Here is a 15,245-nt window from a genome sequence, read left to right as displayed (position 1 = left end):
GTATCTTACCGATATGTCTTGAAATTCTGCCGATTCCGATGGGACAACATTGGGTTGCAAAAACTAAAATTGTCCTATCTGGCAACACGTTTCTTTTTGACAGTTGTCCATGGGCTTCAAACAAACTTTGGCGCCGGTTGTGGCCATGTGCGCGGCGTTGGCGGCGTTCCACCTAGACTGGCTTTGCTCGGACCGACATGGAGCGTCGAAAAAACTCTTCCAACATCGTTATCGCTTCCGATCGAATGAAGCAAGAGCCGAATAGTACACCGGAACTGGACGATGGATCCAAGCAATCCAAGCAGCGAAAAGAATCCCAAGAAAAAGATGCGTTGAACGATGTCCCAAAACGCAAACCGCGCGAGTACCGCTGTACGGTAAGTTTCGTCGTACCAGGTGACCCCGCAGCCCGTTGTATGGCCCATGTACGCTCTTTACAGATTCAACATTCCTTGCTGGGACCAACGATACAAAAGTGGACGGGTAAAAATCAGAACATGATCCATCGATACACTCATCATGCGCTACTGCAAGTTCCGCTCCAACCAAATGTGCTGTCGAAAGAAACGATTTTCGGACACTTCGAGCCAGAGAAACGGTGGCACGTTGGTCTGCCAACACCGCTCTACATCGTCCCCGAAACGGACGGACCGACGGTGCCTGATTTGATGGTACGATTTCTGCATCAGAAGAACACGTACAGTCGGAAGCTACGGAGCACCCGTATCGCGTTCCAGCACATCAAATCGAAACGGGCCGTTAAGCATCGTGTGGGATCGTTGAACGACTCCGGTGGTATGCAGAATAGTGCAGCCCTCGTGTACGCCGCTCTGCTCGACCGTGACCCTGATCCCTACCTGCATCCGGAAGCTAACTATGATTACCATTTCACCGGTGGCAGTTGTGCTACGCTGAACACGTTCGATGGCAAATCGAGAACGACGGTGACTACAGTCTTCAAAGCAATCGGTGAGAGTTTGGCAGAGGTGGAGGTAATGCAGATTCGATGCCACAAAGAAGAGCTCGCTGTCCGCCGGGTGCAGATCTGTAACACAAATATCGCTGGCCCCATTCTGGAGATACTCACCATCGGTGACCATCCCGCGGGATGCTTCGTTCTCGTTCGGAAACGCAACACGATTGTGATCCTTCGGGAGCAACTTGTTGAAAATAAGCTAGAACCGATCAGCCGTTGGGTTCCGTTTGCAACCATCGTCTCTGTTGTGCCATTTGCGAGCGTGTGTACCATAAATCCAACGGCACACAAAAACCGGCAAATGCTTACCCTCTGCACAACCGATTACCAAAGAGTGCTGCGATTATGGACAATTGAATGCAGCAAACACAACCAAACTGGTAATGTACAATTTGTCAAACAACTCCAATTACCTGCGAAACACAACAGTTTGCTGCAACATACAGATAGTTCTCCGGGGCCTGGTAATACTAGCTGTAAGGATGCTCCTCGTGGCCAACGCTGCTCTGACGGTTGGTCTACGGTACGCTGCGTAGACGGTGGTTCGATCTTAGCTTGCCTGGATCGCGATATGGTTTATCTCTACCGTGTCAAATCAGAGGATGCTTCGCCGGAGCTGGTATACTGTGGCGGTCAGGATTTCTCCCAATGGACTTACGTTTGCGAGAGCCACTGTGCGCTGGATGTGGCCCCGGATGAAGGGTTGATTTTTATAGCCACTTGCCACCATCTGTTCGTCGTACGGCTTGCCTCTCACGAAGGTGCACAATCGGGGTCAGATTCTGGCGATGATGCTAAACCGTCGCTTAAGGTGGTCATTGTTTTTGCACACAACCTCCGACAGCGGCCGGTGTTTATGCACTTTCTACCGTACAGTTTCGAGGAGGAAGCAGCCACCGGAAAAGAGGAACAATGTTTTCTCCTCCTAGCTAGCCACCTGGCGATGGATTATTGTATCTGCCCGATTAACCGACAAAGTACGGGCGATGATGAACGATCACCCTGTAACATGGTGGCCCGTCAGTATCCCTATCGTCCACGTACATTTTTCGATTCGTACAAACTGGCTCAACGGCAGGGGCACTGCTTGAGCGCCCAGGAACCACTGAAACGTCGCTTTTTTGCCTGCCATTCCGGCGCATGTTTGGTTTCGTTCGACCACTGTCTGTACGTGATTTTGCAGAACTCTTGCGGTGATCTTCTGCAGCAAAAAATGTCGGCAAACACAAGCGAATGCCACCGAGAGGACGCGACGGTGCCGGAAGTGATCCGACGATGGCACGAGCAGCTAATCGAAGAACAGACCCCACATTACGAAAGTGGTCACGCACCGTACAAGGCGACTGATTTTAGACCGTTGAAAAGGTTTCGTGATATATTCAACTATCCCGGTAGGCTCAGCAGCGATCTTGTGGAGCAAATATTTCCCAAGAAGATTGTAAAGAAAGAGGGCGCAAAATCGATTGAACCGATGGAAGAGGCAGGTTCCGCTTCGTCCGTTGCATCCGATAGCGACTACAGTGATTTTGAGGATGAAGTCACACCGCGAAGCAACCAGAAACCGTTACCATGGCAGCAAACGATCGAACAAATTCAACAGTACAAAGATGTGCTAGTTTCCCCGCTGTTGGATGTTTGGGGATACGGCACTGAGCAGGCAGCCGAATCGCATCACACAATTCCGACCACATTACCTCCGTACAATAACGTTAACGAGCGCGTCGATAGTTGGATCAATACCGTTAGCAACGCACGACGTCCATCGACGGAAAGCAACACCTCTGACACCTTCAACGATACCAGCAACTTCGATATTGAAAGCAAACTGTTCACGTTCACCATGGCCACTCAGATGTTGCAAGACAACGATCGGCATGGCAGCCACACGGAACTCGCCGAAGGTGTCGAATGCAAGGAAAGCCAGCATCCGTTCGTCAGCAGCATACCGCTAGAGGAAGCACCACGAACAACTGAAACGCGCCCAAAGAAGAAAACGTACGTGAAAGGATTCTAAGCAAGGAGTGGCAAACTTGTAATACAATGTTTGTGAAACGAAGAAACGAAAAGAAAAAAGAATGAAAACGATTTTCAGAAAAGAAATGGTTTTCCACCCGAACACACAGCATCACTGTCCTTGCCGCAACACTGCATCAACGAATCAGATCATATCTGGTCGAATTTTCCCCGTTTCTTTTCTGGAAAAGATGTTGGTCTTGTGGTAGATGTTTCTTCTGCTTGAAAATTCTGAATTTATTACTTCATTGTTTACCAATATATATTTATATTAATATATAAACTATTGTTTGTCCTTAACTTTATATTCTTACTAACTTACGTTGACACTCTGTCACTCTTATTCCCGCTCATACACACAACACCAAGCATGCTGGTTTCTTCCTCTCCGTTCTTCTATACTTTCGGGGCATACTGTGTGTTGCTTGTTGCTTTTTCGCCATTTCCACGGCCTTCTGTTGTGTATTTGTTTGAATGCGCGTTTGCTGTCGTCTGTTAGTGTTTTTACTTTATTTAAACACCTTCGTTTGATATACTTGTATATATTTATTTTACATATGTCACACTCTGGCGAAACAGAGAAGAGCGAACCGAATTTTCGATTTAAAATAGTTTTCCGTTGGCATTTGGGGAAATGCTGGGAAAATCTCTTGTCGCCTCGGGGTCCTGCGCGCTGGGTTGCACTGTTGCGTCCCATCGCAGCCCATCCCGCTGTCGGGCTTCGGTACCATTTTCGAGCAGGCATCCTCACACACTTGTTCCGCACCGTTTTCAAACGGTTTACTTAGTGCACTTTGTTTGATTGCTATCTGTGCTGCTTCTCGCCTCCGGCTTTACCATACTTACACGTTACAACTTTGTTAAACGCTTAACTTCGCGAGCAGCGCGGCATCACGGAGACACTGCGTCACTGCTTCCGTTTACCGGATGCACTGAGCCTCAATTAGCTCAATGTTTTCGATCGCGTTCTCTTACTAGACCTTGGAAGAAACTGTACGGTAAAAAACGTCACGGGGCCACGCAAAACACGCTTTTCGCGTTCCCCGAAGAGAATGGTTAAATCGTGCGGTTCGTGAGAGAAAAGCGGCTAAAACCATCGCAACGTAATCTAATTGGGCTATCAATCTAAGGACGACAATGCACAACATATTATTATTATTAACCGCGAAGGACACAACAAACAAACGGTGGTGGCGGCGGGTCGCATGTAATCGATAACTCAGTAACTCAATAGGAGTGGAGCATAGATCACACACTGGGGGGGGAGGGGCGCGAGTATGATGATACGCAGCGTGTTTGTTTCGCTCTCGGATTTTTATTTTTCCTATTCTACATCATATATCACTGCACTTGAGCTAGTGCCAGATCGGAATTCGATCGATCGTACTGGAAGAAGGGCTTACGCGCGATCGTGATCTTGAAGTGGTGCTCGTACTCAGGCCTCCTCTTTCTTCCCGCTACTCTTTTCGTAATCCTGTCACTTTGGCTGGATGGACAGACACGGAGAACAGGGGGGCAAACTTTCCGTTCTACCACGAATGCGTGTAGAACCCGAAAAGGTGCTACAGTTTAGAAGCGAGACAATGGGCGCATACCACGCTTGATCAGATTCGCAACGCATTTAAAAAAGCTGCTGGGTTCTGTTAAACAATTGTCCAGAAGCTAGCTGTAGACAACTTTTATTCATGAAGACGACCTAAAGTATACTAGCATTCGACGCATCCGAAGAGAGATCGAGAGTTTCCCTTCTTTTGCTCGCCAAAATCATTCCTCTGCCATTGCTAATTCGCATTTCATCAACCCGTCGCTTCCATCACGGATTTTCGCAAGCTGCCCTTATTAAATCTTTTGTTAACTCAGTGAAATTTGAATGCAAACAAGCAACAACAATTTACAATTACAGTATTGCCCGCTATTGTGGTTGGCAAACTGAAATTTGATGATCATTGTGGGTTGATCAGTATCCAGACTGTGTGTGTGAGTTGGAAAAAAAGAAAGGGCGCCATTGTATTTCTCATCAGCAAATGGATGTTTCGCTTATCTATAAAGTTTTTCTATCGATCGTCACCATTCGCATCATCCTTATTAATGTTGCTGCACATTTTCGAGTCTTTTGTTATTCACACGCGCACGAGCTCAAGAAGAATTTCACACAATAGATCGCATACACTCATACACATTTGTTTTCTCATGCACACTTTTCGCAGGACCTTCTGTTTTCTCTCTTTCTCTCTCTCGTCAGTTGTTTGCCCTTCGTGGCCTACCATGCGTATTACTTTTTCGTACACTTAAACGCTAGGAACTAAATGATTAAAACGAACAAATTGTTGGAGCGTAAGGGTGTGAGGGAAAGTATGATTCTGTGTGTGTGTGTGTTTTTTTTTGTTTACTCATCCTTTTCCCGTATCGCCGCCCCGTGTCCGTGGCGACGTAAGTTGCTGGTTGCGGCGATGCCGAACAGTTGAAGATTCGACGAAGGTGTCCGCTGCTCCAGTAGAACTTGCCGACTTTCAGCCTCTCCGTAATTGTTTCCATCATTGTCATCGTCACACAACCATCATCATCATCATCAACCGCCGATCCGCCGTCTTCGCTTCGATGGCAACATTCGCTTGTCGCCGAGCAGCAAACAGCGACACGCGCGTGTTGCTGTTGTTGCCGTTTCCTTCCGCTTAACCGTCCTCCTTCGGAGGTGTGAACCAACCGTTCTTTTCGTGTATTTGTACGAGCGATTTGAAACTCTGCTGCGCTCTAGCTAAGCTGTACTGGCCCTGCGAAGTAGACTAAAGGAGGGTAAGCTGCCGCCTTCGATTGTCCCTCGATTGAGACGGAAACGGATTATCGGCCACGCCCGTCGTTTCAATCGTATCGTAGCGTGTCTCACCTTGGTTGGACCGAACTGTATTCGCGCCTTGCCCTTGACTAGTGTGGCCGCGATTTGCATGATGACCGCTTCCACCGTGTAGGCCGAACTCCAGCCCTGCTTCGTGAGCAGTTCCATGCAGATTGCACCACCCACCAGCACGTAGCCGCCTGCAGCGTGTAACAACAAGAAGGAAGTGAATACGAGAGTGATCCCCGCCAAATCGAGGCCGCATTCCTACCGGATATGATCGGATGCACGACGCGCACGAACGGTGGCTCAAATGGGTACGTCTCCTTGAAGATAATGTTCAGCAGTATGCTGTCCTTGCCTTCTCGCTCCTTCAGCAACACCAGATCGTTGTGCAGTGGGCTGTCCGGATCGACGGACATCAGGCGGATGTTCCACTCGTAGATCGAATCGTTCACCAGCTCTATCGAGTACATGTTGTTTTTGAACGAGTCCGATCGGTAGATGTCGCGTAGCTCCTTCATCAGTCGATCGGTCGCCTGCACCGAGCCGGACACGGAACCCTGCGTGCGAGTGGAAAGTGGATCAGCAAAGGGCGGAACGAGAACGATCACCAAACGGCTCGATTATACTTACCTTCAAGTAGTCCTGTCGCTGCGTTTGCCTCAATCTCTCCAGTGTGGCTAGGTGCTCGACCTCCATTTCGTCTTTCTGTAACCGGGTTCGTCAGAAAAGGTCAATAAGAGAATCGCAGTCCCACAATGTCGATGTTAAACCAAAAACCGGAACCTACGATGACCGATCGTCAAGAGTCAAGTATGTGGTTTGTCAATTAAAAACAAAATGCCTTGCTCATCAATTTCACACGGGAAATCGATTAGGAAGGTGGCCGGCTGAAATGTGCAAATGCATCGAATAACAAGAAACGGTGACGACGATGCAAGCACAGCAGTTCGAAGGCACCGCGCGGCAGCTACCCTCCTGCAAAGTGCTGCAAAATGCGTCTAGTAAACGGGACATCACATTTGTTAGAACACATAACTAGAGCTTGTTGGGGCAAATTGTAGCGTCTCTTCGATTTCCACCCTTATTTACACCCCCCCCGGGGTGGCGGTGTACAAAACAAATGAAACAAAAGGTCTTAAAAGTTACATGCACGGCCAACACTCCTGGGGAGTGGTACAAAGAATATAGGTCATTGTGATAAGAACCGCAAATGGAACGGTACGGCGGCGAGGAAGAATTTGCCACCAAACACTGAGCATAAAACGAAACGGAAGCCGATCGATAACGAGACATTGACAAAGAATGGGTAAGTTGTTTCGTATGACGGTCGCTCCAACCAACGTTTGCTGCAAACTATCTTCTTCTTATGTATGATCTTGATGGGACTCGCAACATACTAGCGATCGGTTCTGACAGGACACGACACAAGGTGGCACCCTTTGCACGTTTCATACCTTTGCTGTGCTGCGACCATCGTCCATTTCCAGCGGTAAATCCTCTTCCCCTTCGCTCTCCTGATCACTTTCGCCCACCACGTCTTCGATATCATCACAGTCCGAGTCAATCTCTTCGATTTGCTGCTGTTGCTGCTGCTGCATTTGCAGCTGTTGGTGCGGCGAAAGGAGCTGCTGAGGTGGCATACCGTGCTGCTGATGGGCGGCCTGAAGCTGAAGGACGGCCCCGCCGTTCGGTTGGAAGGCCTTTTTGAGCGTTTCCAGGTCTGGAGGTAGCGGTACCGTGTGCTGCCGGCAGAGTTCGCGCAGTAGTATGTGAACCTTCAGAAAACCGACAGTTAGACATTGATGGGGATAGTGCATTTAAAGCCTTACCTGATTTATAACATGATTATCTAAACCTTTAGTGTTCGTAAGTATTTGTACAGCGTTGCTTATGCTTGTGTCCTCGCTCTCTGCGAACCATACTGGCGGTGTTGAAGGGTACGTTTCCTGGAAGGTGATAGAAAGATGCATCAGTTTTCACATTTTCCATAACCATGTTTTATTACAGTATATTCTTGGCAGTGACTAAATGACTGATCCCACTAAATCCAACACCATCGTAGAGTATTTCAGAACCATTACTCAGTATGCATCGTGGGCAGTGTGCACTACAGGCCATGGTATCTTATACCTCTCCGTGGCTCCGTGGATAACCACGGGCCACAGGATATGCTAATGATTAGAATATCGCATGTATAAAGCAGCCACAAAAGAATGAATGAAACGTGAACCGTTCGAACTCAATAACGTGTGAAGAATTGAATATTGTTTTATCTCCTGGGAACCGCGAAAATGTGGACCATTGAAATGCAATTGCATTTGCATCATATAAATATCCGTCAATCGCTTCATTCGTTCATTCTACTACGTATCGTCTGATGTGTGCTATTAGCGCGGCCGATCAAGAAACAAGGATCGATAACACATAGTGATTTACGATACTTTCCGATTCGGGATGCAAAGCTTTTCCAGTGCTTCCTGTTGGAGCGTTAATTTTTTGTTGTTGACTTCCCGTGCTCTTAGTAGTCCGCGCTAGAAATGGTCCGAGCAAACGTAACAGGAGATCATAGCTGGCGAGGCACTACGTTACGCCCAGTCGGCTGTTTGATTTGCATTTGATGAACGTGAAAGAATGTAGGCTCATTTTGTATTTAAAAAATACCCCTGAAAGATGTTTGTGATCCCTCGTCGGAACCACGTACGTTTCATAGACAGAGGAACTGCAGATAAGCCCAGCGATTGATCCATCGAAAGGTAGGCCAGCTTCGTACGAAACAAACAGTCCTCGTGCAACTCTTGTGCAACAAGAGCACAGAGGATAATACCGAACCCGGAACAATACCGTCCTTATTCGATGGTGCACAACCGACCGAAGTATGCACCATCGATGCGCCAAATGCGATTCCGGCATGCAGTTCTTATGGGAGAAAAACAGCAACACACACACAAGAGTCCACCCCCCACCCTTTTTCCACTATCGGGGGTTCCTTCGACGATGGGACTCTTACCCGCCCCGAGAAGAACCACAGTCGCGCGCTGTGGAATATGAACTTGACCTTCCGAAATAAAGGTAGGCATATTTGGGGCATATGCTGCACCAGTTCTATTTTTCGCACACTCGCGAACAAACGCAGCAAAACAATTTGTCAATATATGACTTTTGAAACAATGAATCCCCTTGGATCTTTCGTAATCCGTACTCCGATCCTGATCCGTCAGGGCGGACCTCGAGAAATGTACAAGTGTCTACGCATCCCATACGAGGACAGCTCCCCGCGGAAGTTTGTTGGTTCCGAGTTCTGCAACTTACCGTAATGTTGGCATGGATTACGTATTGCTTGCCGTTGCGCCCGATAAAACGGCAGCTCAGCTCGTCCACGGTCGCGTTGAGGATTTGGAAACGTTCATGGTTCTTGGGGAAGACCTGCTCGAGTGTTTTTATTTCAAGTTTCAGAGTGTTCAGGCACGCCATCACGCCGGAGGAGGATGGTGCGATTGTTGGGGTGTCGAAGGGGCACTAGCGCCTCCTCTCCACGCCTAGAGGCACACGCGGTACAGGAGGGGCACAGCGATGGCACGGCGGTGCGGAGAAAAGAGTGAAGAACCACGTCTAGAATGGGGTCAGCCCGATTGGTGGCTATGCTGAAAAACCGGGGGGCCTAGCAGATCCTTTCAGCCCTGGCAGAATGGATGGATTGAAAAAAGTGTCCTTCCGCTGCACCTGAGTTATTGCTCCATTTGTTGCCACACTAATCGCCAGCATTCACTGTTTTCACATCAAATCACTATTCTTCGCTCGGTAGCCCAAAGATTGCGCGGCGGGTGTGCACTTTCAACACAGTTTACCTAGATGCGTTTTGGAGCAGCGAATCAGCCAGCCAGCCAGCCAGCGAAACCTTCACTCGGGATTTTTGCTCGTCTCACGTAGATAATCGCCAACTGACAGATCGGGACGACGACAAACAAACACAACCACCACCGCAGACGCACACAGGACGGCGCGGACACCAGACACACCATCCGAGTGTGTGCTCCTTTCTCTTTCACATGAGCGCGCGCGCACACACACAAACACACTCTCACTGCCGTGAACGCACACACAGGATCCCGGAGAATGACGTTTAACTTTCTTCGTGGGGCCTTCTTGCGGTCGCGGTCGTCGTATGTTTATGTTGCGCTGCGGCTCCTCAGAATGGTGCTGGAAAGAATGGCGAGCGGAATTATTAACTACAAGAGATGTAAAACACACCGGCGAAGCGAATGAGGAAACACCCAACCCAACGGACAATGAACTCTCAGCACACTTCGTTCGCCCCACCATCCACGAGCGCGTTGCTTGATTGCAAAACACAATAAAAATATTTCGTTGCTTCCGCGTTCACAGTCACGACGACGCGAACTTTTAAGTAGGCCGACAAGATTCAATTGTATATCGATCACTGTTTTAAATAACGTAACACACCATGTGAATCGGCCATATTTAGGTTCCCACTTAGCACGCACTAACAATCGCCGAATCGGGATGTGTGTACCTGTCCCAACATGCACGCACCGATGCACTCTGGAATGCCGTCTCGTTCATCACATCATCTCTTGAACAAACTCATCTTTGTGGCATTTTTGCGGAAGCATTACTTTCGGTTGCTCGGGAAATCCGCGAAACGGAAACGGTGAACTAAGTGCGCTGGTAGAACGTAAAATGGACGACTGGGACACACACTTCGGGCAGCACACAAAACGTCACAACAGTACACCCAACGATCGTTGATTGGAAACGTTATATCGATTGGACGAGCTCGGATCAAAGTGCGTATGGTACTGCTGTTAGACTGCACACCCCTTTGATTATCCTTCTGGCCGGCCGTTTGCATTGTATTACCAGAGGCGGAACAATAGTTGATCACTGGTACGCTACACTAGTCCAAACATAACACAGCCACGAGCAGCCAGACACACGATCGGAGCTGACAGCAGCGCGCTCTCTGTCTCTCTGTGCACTTCTGTCGGCAGAAAACACGGAAACGGCAGAGGACAGCAGCCGCATTTTACACTATCAAAGCCACCTGAAGCACCAACTCACACCAGAGTGCCGCGGAGATAACTCGGCACCAAGTTTGCAGGAGATGCCGTTAAAACAAGCTTCTTACGGGATTCGTCCTTTTCCGGGTTATCGAAATGAGTACCGCATCACAGGGGCCGAAAAACGTATTCCTTTTGCTAAACATTGTATATGCATATATGCATGGGGGAAAAATCATAAGAAGCCTACTGTGACGGAGGACAAAAAAAATCGAATACAACACACACAAAGAAAAATCTCCTTCGTTGGGTAGCAAGTGGCGAAGATGCGGAGAAACGAGCCCCAATCGAGAGGCACCGCGGAGGCAGTCCACGCAATATTTAGCCCTTTTCACGAACCGGGAAACGAAACTAGTTCTCAATTCAACACTCGGGCCGATAATCCATCGGAAAACAGAGGTGGGTGTTGCAATTCTGGCCAAGACGACAAGCAGGCCCATTTTCCCTCTCCTAATAAACCGTTTCTTTGGTGCAGTAGTCGGATTTTCCGCTATTTTATGCCTTACCCGGGCGCCTGATACTGTTATCCGTCACAATCCCAAATAGCGGAAGAAACAATAACAGTGTCTGCGAGCGCAAAAGAAGGGGGCAAGAAAAAAACCTAGCGAGTACTTGACGGACGGTGATTGGTCTCCGCGCCCTTCCGTAACGCGAGCGGACTAAATCCCCTTCGATACATACGCGGCACAACCGTGTTTTTCTGCAAAAGGGGGAGCAGGCCACGGCAATCAGCCGTGCCCACCGTTTTCTCCTATGTGCGCGAACCTCCAGCAAAGAAGCACAATTGCAATGCTTCGAGCTTTAATTATGGAATTAATTATGGAGCTTTAGCGAATCGCGAATCGACGAGCCGATAATTTTCACCATCGAGATTTCTTACTCCTTTTGCTCCGAAAATGGCGTGACGTGATTTCAACGTTCGAGTTCGTTTTGCTTTTCTCCAATATCACAATTCAGACCGCGGACGACTGTCAACCCTTTTCTTTTTTTTTTGCGACTTTTTTTGCAGATGACTGTTAACTGTCATCCAAAGTCGACGGGCTGATCAGTATGTCGCCTGGATTCGAACTGCGAATTTACGGTCTTTTCTAAGAATGTGAAATTAGTAATGGTCCAAAATGTATCACGTTAGGTGTAATATATCAAATATTAAAATAGACAAAAATTAGTTGCCAAAAGGTTAATTTTTTATTATTATTTTAGGTTTTGTTTAGTTAAGTTTAGGTTCAACTTTGTTGTTACACCGTTTTCTGTGTGTGAGCATCTCTATCTCTCGAATGCACGTGGTTGTCAAACTCTCTGACAGAACTTACGGCGTAAGTGTCACCATTTACACCATACTTTGAAATTTTAATTTGAAACAGAAGCAGTTGATTGCTTTCTCACCATCATCATCTTAAGCCCGGTCCACACGCTACGACTTCACTGATACGCGGTTGACAAGGAACAAACGGTTAACGATGGTAAACAGAAAGGTTAACAACAAACGGTTAACAATTGCAAGCTATTATTAAATTGTTCGCCAAGTAAGTTGTGCAAACGTAGCCAACTTATCCTGTCGCAGCTGCAGCCTGTTGAAGTTGCTGGGTTACGGCTCGGCAGGCCCGGGCAAAGCGCTGCCAGCACTCCGGGCTCCTCAGCATCTCGCTCGCCAGGTTGTCCGGCGTGAGGGGGGTGCGGCCGTCATCCGCCAGTAGCTCCGCTCTCTCCCGCTGGAACCGCGGGCAGTGGAACATAGCATACTCCGCTGACTCCGCGGCACCAGGGCACCAGGTGCAGTCAGGGGATCGTGCGAACGTCTTCATGTGCAGATACTCTCGGAAGAAGCCGTGTCCCGAGAGCACCTAGGACAAATGGAAGTCCACACTTCCATGTTTCCTGCTGACCCAGAGCGTGACGTCGTGATGGAAAGCTCTCCAATCCGTTTGCTACCACCAAGAGATTGCGCCAAGGGGATGCCTGAGCTTGCCTCGTATTTAACATCGTGATGGGGCGAGCCATCCGGGATTCGGAAGTGGAGACCTCAATGGGACCATCTTCTTCAAGTCCAGTCAGATCCTGGCCTATGCTGATTACATAGACATTATAGATCGATAGCTCTCCGATGTACCTCGCCCTACGTGGGGATTGGGCACGCTGCGGACAATCTCGGTCTGCAGATAAACGAAAACAAGGCCGAATTCATGGTGGCACCAGACCTACCAGGCCTACCAAAAACATCGTGGAGGTGACCAAAAATTTGAAGTCGTCTAGATCGTAATCTATCGGTGTCACTGATAAGTGACGCCAGCGAGCGGCACAAGAGGGCGCTGCCGCCAGCCGAGAGGACGCTCGGTCCAGGTGTGGAGTATGGATGATAAACCCACACGGATCGAGCGTTCTGCAGAGGCCGAGGTCCACGGGGCAACGAGCCAAAGAATCTGGAGGCAAGCGAGAGAGTACGAATCAGAACGGCAAAGCCGAAACAAGTAAAAATCTTAGAAGAATAGAATTTGTACAAGTTCTGGGTAGATCCCAAATAAAAACAGTTCATTCGCGACAATCGGAGATCAAAAACGAACCACCACCAGTCTGAGGAAACTATTTCACACACATCTCGTGTCGAGACTATCGAAACTGAAGTTTTGCAGTATTCCAGTAATCACATACGCATCTGAGAGGAAGAGATGCTCAGATTGATATTGCCCCGTATGTGTGGAGGGACAATGGAGAAGCCACTACGAGTGCACGACACGACAATCTTACTCTAGTGTCGCCAACCTCCGATAGGCATGTCATGAAAATAAGTCTTCTTGGGCCGTTGCTTTAAAGATTTCTTATTTTATTCAAAACCCAGTTTGGAAGGATTTAATTTTATTGGGCTGATCGATGCAGATTGTGAACTTTTGCTAAATGCTATCGCCGAATTCATACAGGGTGTTCCATTACGATCCAACTATTTAAATGTTTATTAACTCCACTATTTGTCAGTCGATTTTGACAAAAGAACAAGATTTATTTGGCGTATAGAATGCCGTTTATATACAATTCACCCAAAATACAATGACCGCATCCATTAGCCACACAAAAAGCGACCTTCTTTTGGGTACGGAGTCGGAGTTATTCAACATTTAAATAGTTGGATCGTGATAGAACACCGTGTACATTTTAGTATTCAAAAAAAATCAAACTAATTCTTAACCTAAAATGAATGTACAATGAAGTATAATAACTAACAAGTTTCACCCTTATGGTGCTTTTTGTAGTGATACACCCGATTGCTTGCTGACCTGAACGCTTTGTCGCAGAACTTACACTTGAATGGCCTTTCGCCGGTGTGAACACGAATGTGATTCTTTAGATTCGATATCTGTGTGAACCTAGATGAACAATGTGGACACTGATGCTGTTTGTCCTTATTGTGAATTTTCGAATGTTCTGCCAGAATGCTTGACGAATGGAAAGCTTTGTCACATACTTTACACTGGTATGGCCTTTCGCCGGTGTGAGTGCGGATGTGAATCTTTAGGCTATTTAATCGCATGAATTTTGATGAACAATGAGGACACTGATGCTGTTTGTCCTTATGCATTATCGAATGTTGTGCTAGTTGCCGTGACGAATGGAAAGCTTTGTCACATACTTTGCACTGGTATGGCCTTTCGCCGGTGTGAGTGCGGATGTGGATTTTCAACTTGGAAAAATGCGCGAACATTGCTGAACAATGAGGACACTGATGGTGTTGGTCCTTATTGTGCCGTTTCGAATGTTCTGCCAGAGTGATTGGCGATCTGAACACTTTGTCACATAACTTACAGTGGTATGGCTTTTCGCCGGTGTGAGTGCGGATATGAATCTTTAACCCTGATGACCGGGAAAACTTTGAAGGGCAATGAGGACACTGTAGGTCCTTATTGTGAATTTTCGAATGTTGTGTCATTTTGCCTGATGAAAGGAAGGCTTTGTCACAGACTATACACTTGTATGGCTTTTCACCAGTGTGAGTGCGGATATGAATCTTTAGGCTAGATGACTGTGCGAACATTGATGAACAATGAGGGCACCGATGCTGTTGGTCCTTGTTGTGTATTTTCGAATGTTCTGACAGAATCCTTGATGAATGGAAGGCTTTGTCACAGACTTTACACTGGTAGGGCCTTTCACCAGTGTGAGTGCGGATGTGAATCTTTAGGCTAAATAATCGCGTGAATTTTGATGAACAATGAGGACACTGATGCTGTTGGTCCTTATTGTGAATTTTCGAATGAACTGCTAGACTGTTTGATTCTCTGAATGCTTTGTCACATACTTTACATTGATATGATTTTTGTCCAGTGTGACTGCGTATGTGAAGCTTCAA

At 47.6% G+C, this 15,245-nt stretch overlaps 2 protein-coding genes across 2 annotated transcripts; one reads left to right on the top strand and one right to left on the bottom strand.

The window, feature by feature from the left end:
* Positions 1–197: 197 nt before the first annotated feature.
* LOC128269988 (uncharacterized) lies at positions 198–2,990 on the top strand. Its single transcript, XM_053007392.1, has 3 exons — positions 198–377; positions 441–1,401; positions 1,480–2,990. The coding sequence occupies exons 1-3, from the start codon at positions 198–200 to the stop codon at positions 2,988–2,990; spliced, it is 2,652 nt and encodes an 883-aa protein (XP_052863352.1).
* Positions 2,991–5,287: 2,297 nt separating this feature from the next.
* LOC128275648 (ubiquitin-conjugating enzyme E2 Q2) lies at positions 5,288–9,762 on the bottom strand. Its single transcript, XM_053014226.1, has 7 exons — positions 9,138–9,762; positions 7,658–7,774; positions 7,283–7,603; positions 6,459–6,533; positions 6,094–6,385; positions 5,874–6,022; positions 5,288–5,772 (listed from the first exon to the last, which is right to left on the bottom strand). The coding sequence occupies exons 1-7, from the start codon at positions 9,297–9,299 to the stop codon at positions 5,662–5,664; spliced, it is 1,227 nt and encodes a 408-aa protein (XP_052870186.1). The 5' UTR covers positions 9,300–9,762; the 3' UTR covers positions 5,288–5,661.
* Positions 9,763–15,245: the final 5,483 nt, after the last annotated feature.

This window comes from Anopheles cruzii, chromosome 3 (genome assembly GCF_943734635.1).
Source record: "Anopheles cruzii chromosome 3, idAnoCruzAS_RS32_06, whole genome shotgun sequence".
NCBI lineage: Eukaryota > Metazoa > Arthropoda > Insecta > Diptera > Culicidae > Anopheles > Anopheles cruzii.
The sequence above is the reverse complement of the archived record's forward strand: the minus strand, read 5'-3'. Positions and strand labels throughout refer to the sequence as shown.